The sequence below is a fragment of the Cyprinodon variegatus genome, unplaced genomic scaffold (genome assembly GCF_000732505.1).
Source record: "Cyprinodon variegatus isolate N-32 unplaced genomic scaffold, C_variegatus-1.0 Scaffold288, whole genome shotgun sequence".
Taxonomy (NCBI): domain Eukaryota; kingdom Metazoa; phylum Chordata; class Actinopteri; order Cyprinodontiformes; family Cyprinodontidae; genus Cyprinodon; species Cyprinodon variegatus.
Window position 1 is genome coordinate 522,648 of NW_015150741.1, and position 3,241 is coordinate 525,888.

A 3,241-nucleotide genomic window follows, 5' to 3' on the forward strand; every position below is an offset into this window, starting at 1 on the left:
ATATTCCTGGACAACGTCAGCTACAGTATGTTTGGGGCGCCGACAATATCCATGTTTTCAAAAGCCGCAGCAGGCAGAATGACTTCTGGTTCAAGGGTCAAACGGCCCCGTCGTCCAATCAGCGATGTCTCATGTTTCCCACTGGTACCTACTTTTTCCGGTAGGTTGATGTAATTGTGTTTTCCATAATGTAGTTGCGCTTTGCTTTATGTGGTTTTGTTTTTCTTAGTGTAGTTGCGCTTTGCTTTATGTAGTTTTGTTTTTCTTAATTTAGTTGCGCTTTGCTTTATGTAGTTGCGTTTTCCTTAATGTAGTTGCGCTCTTAGATTTGTAGTTGCAGTTTGCACTTCAGGGCCACTGTATTTTGTTCCCCTTTAGATGTTTTTTCATGCTTTATTTTTTTAATTTTCTCTCTTTTTACCTGTAGCACTTTGAGATGTTTGATGGAAAGTGCAGTATAAATTAAATGTATTATTATTATCATTATTAAAACAGATACAAGGAACATGGAAAAATCTTGATCTTATCAGTATTGATTTTGACAGTCACAGTCAGATAAAGGAGGGACCATGCGTCTAAAATCTTGTTTTCTTTGTGCAAGAAGCAGAAGAAATTTTTCATAATTTCTTTTTAAATTATCCACAGTCATACCTAGATATACAAAACAGATATACACTTTTAACTGCTACACCAGCAGTTAAAACTAAAGCTTGGTTTACAATTGATGCGTTTACAAATTAATTTTAGGTGTCCACTCCCCTCTGCGCTGTCTTTGTATTGTTTCCATTTCCTTGGTGCTCCTTGCAGTGTCGGTGCAGAGGGGCGTGGACGCCCAAAATTATTACCACTATGAACAGACTTTGAAAACACTCCAGGAAAGAAATTACTCTTGCTCTCGAACGGCGTGGATGGAGGACAGGGGTCTACTACCTGATGTAGAGGTGTTGTCAGAATGTTTGTGCTTAATGCTTCTTATCATTGTATATCTTTTATCAATCTGTACTACTTGTATCCATTGATATGCTTTTACCTCGTGAATCACTGATATTTGCAAAAAAAAAAAAAGACATCAGAGTATATAGCATGTAATAAAGTCAGTGATTTTTGTATGTCTCCATCTGCAGAGGTAATGAGACGAGACCTGAAGGCTGCAGTTTGTTTCTAAGCAACACCAACACAGTATGCACTGAAACCCACCATGGGCTACAAGGTAATATCTTTAATGTTTTGAAAATCTAAAATCATCACATAAGTGTTTAAAATAAAGACTGTTTTCATTCACTGAGTGTGTGAAATCTCACCTTGCACAGTTTTTTGCCTAAATGTAGATCTGGATGATTAGCATCAGCTGCCTTTGCTACAGGGGTCACACTTGTTTCTTTATTTTCGATTGGTTTTATATTTTGATCAAGTTTAACCACAGCAACAATAAAGCCCCTTTGTCTCTCTTTGGAGAAAGTATTTCAGGCTCCTTTGCCAGATTAGTTCACATTTTTGAAAAAATTAAAAACAGAGTGCGTTTATGCAGATGGAAACCGCTTTCGATAGCATTCCCATACTATGTGCTGCGGTGACATTTACTTTTACCAAAATGCATAATTTCAGATTTTATGGTAATCTATGTCCTAAAATGCCTTTGCAGAAAAGTTTGGGATTTTTATTTGTTTTGCAAAACCTGGCTTATTTTTCTGAAGGACTAATGCATAATTAAGACTTTTACGTAGTACCACCTCCATTAGGTACATTTACACTGATAAATAGATCTAGTGCCAACCAAATTAGAAAACTAGTCATAATTGTTTAGCCCTACATTTAATCCAGTGTAGACATCAAGGTTAGTGTTAGAGCTTGTTTAATGAGACAGACTTGTGCAGAGAGGAGAGACACAAAGTCGCTTTCTTTTAGCTTCCATTGTGAAGTTTTCCCTGATGGCAAAGGGCACCATGTTATCTGCTGGTGTTGATTTACTGTTTTATGGGCTCCAAAGTCAGCATCAGAAGCCAGAGGAGGCGGTACATATTTTATAATAAATTATCTGCGATGGAAAAGTTACATATACCATCTGTTATTAGTAAAACAAAAACTACCATCATGTTACTAAGGCACACAGCTAAGCGAATGCACTGGTTACTGGTCTGTGCTTTAGAGTTGAATGATGCATTTTATAAGTGACAGGCAAAATGACCAAATCGCTTCACTGCTGTAGCCATGCATTTAATATACATTTGTTCATATGTAGTTTGTTGTTGCTTCCTTATGCATGTTATGATGTAAATACAAACTACACTTTAAACAACACTTCAGAATCTAAAATACAATAAAAAGGACTGTGTGATATTTTGTAAAAACATAAGCATTTAAAACATGGTCATCCTATCACTTAAAACCTTTACTCATCAGTAAAGTGACATTTCAGCATGATACCTGTAATTTAAAAACAGCTCTCACAGAGAAAAAAAAAATCTTCCCACAATTTAGCAGGCATTTTATTTTTTTTTTACATTTTAATTTTTTAATTCAGAAATTTAAAAATAAGGCAATTTAGAGCTGATTTAAACAGTTCAATTTTTGCTTAAGGTTAGCCTACCATCCAAATTTCATACTGATCCTTAACTCAGATGCATTTTGACTGATTACCCAGAACGTGGGCTTTTCTGAAATCTTATTAAGAATCTCTGAAGTGTTGCATCTTTGTTGAGCATTGTCAAGTAGTGATAGATCTTCCTCATAAGCATCAGCTCTGAGACTTGATGGTTTATGGTGAATTAGCTGGTTTTCCACCGTTTTTCCTTTCACAGCTTCATTGTAAGTGTGGATATTTGGGATCATACTATTTTGCAAGCAGAGAGGGGGACAGATACAACAGCCACGTGGAGTTTGCTTCTGTTATCGTTGTTTTCAATGGATTTCTTTGAAATTATTTATTCTTTTTTTGTGTTAAATAACAGTGAAACGTTTAAATAAAACATTACAAAAAAAGTACAAATTAATCTTTCCTAACAGAACTAATGGATAAAATGAGGTAAGTATGGGCTTCACATAACTAAATGCAAAAGGATTAAATAACATAACATTCATATTTGCCCACTAAAGCTAAAATAGGAGGTCACAGATAATGGTAGAGTATTAAGGGTCGAAAGAGACGGTTCTTCTTTGTAAACCAGCTCCACAGGCGGCCCCGTCCAAGAAACACACAGCAAGCTCCCATAGCCCTCCCAGTCGACCAGGTACTGCCAACCGC

At 36.1% G+C, this 3,241-nt stretch overlaps 1 protein-coding gene across 2 annotated transcripts in view; it reads left to right on the forward strand.

Annotated features, from left to right (window-relative positions):
* LOC107090303 (beta-galactoside alpha-2,6-sialyltransferase 1-like) overlaps nucleotides 1–3,241 on the forward strand; it is a 42,542-nt gene that overhangs the window by 13,394 nt on the left and 25,907 nt on the right. The window contains exon 2 of one of the 2 annotated variants that reach the window (XM_015383612.1): nucleotides 1,125–1,210. The exons of the other annotated variant lie outside the window; for it this stretch is intronic. Coding sequence (XP_015239098.1) covers nucleotides 1,199–1,210 — 12 coding nt within the window. The 5' untranslated portion in view covers nucleotides 1,125–1,198. The remainder of the gene's footprint in view (nucleotides 1–1,124; nucleotides 1,211–3,241) is intronic. 2 annotated transcript variants of the gene reach the window in all.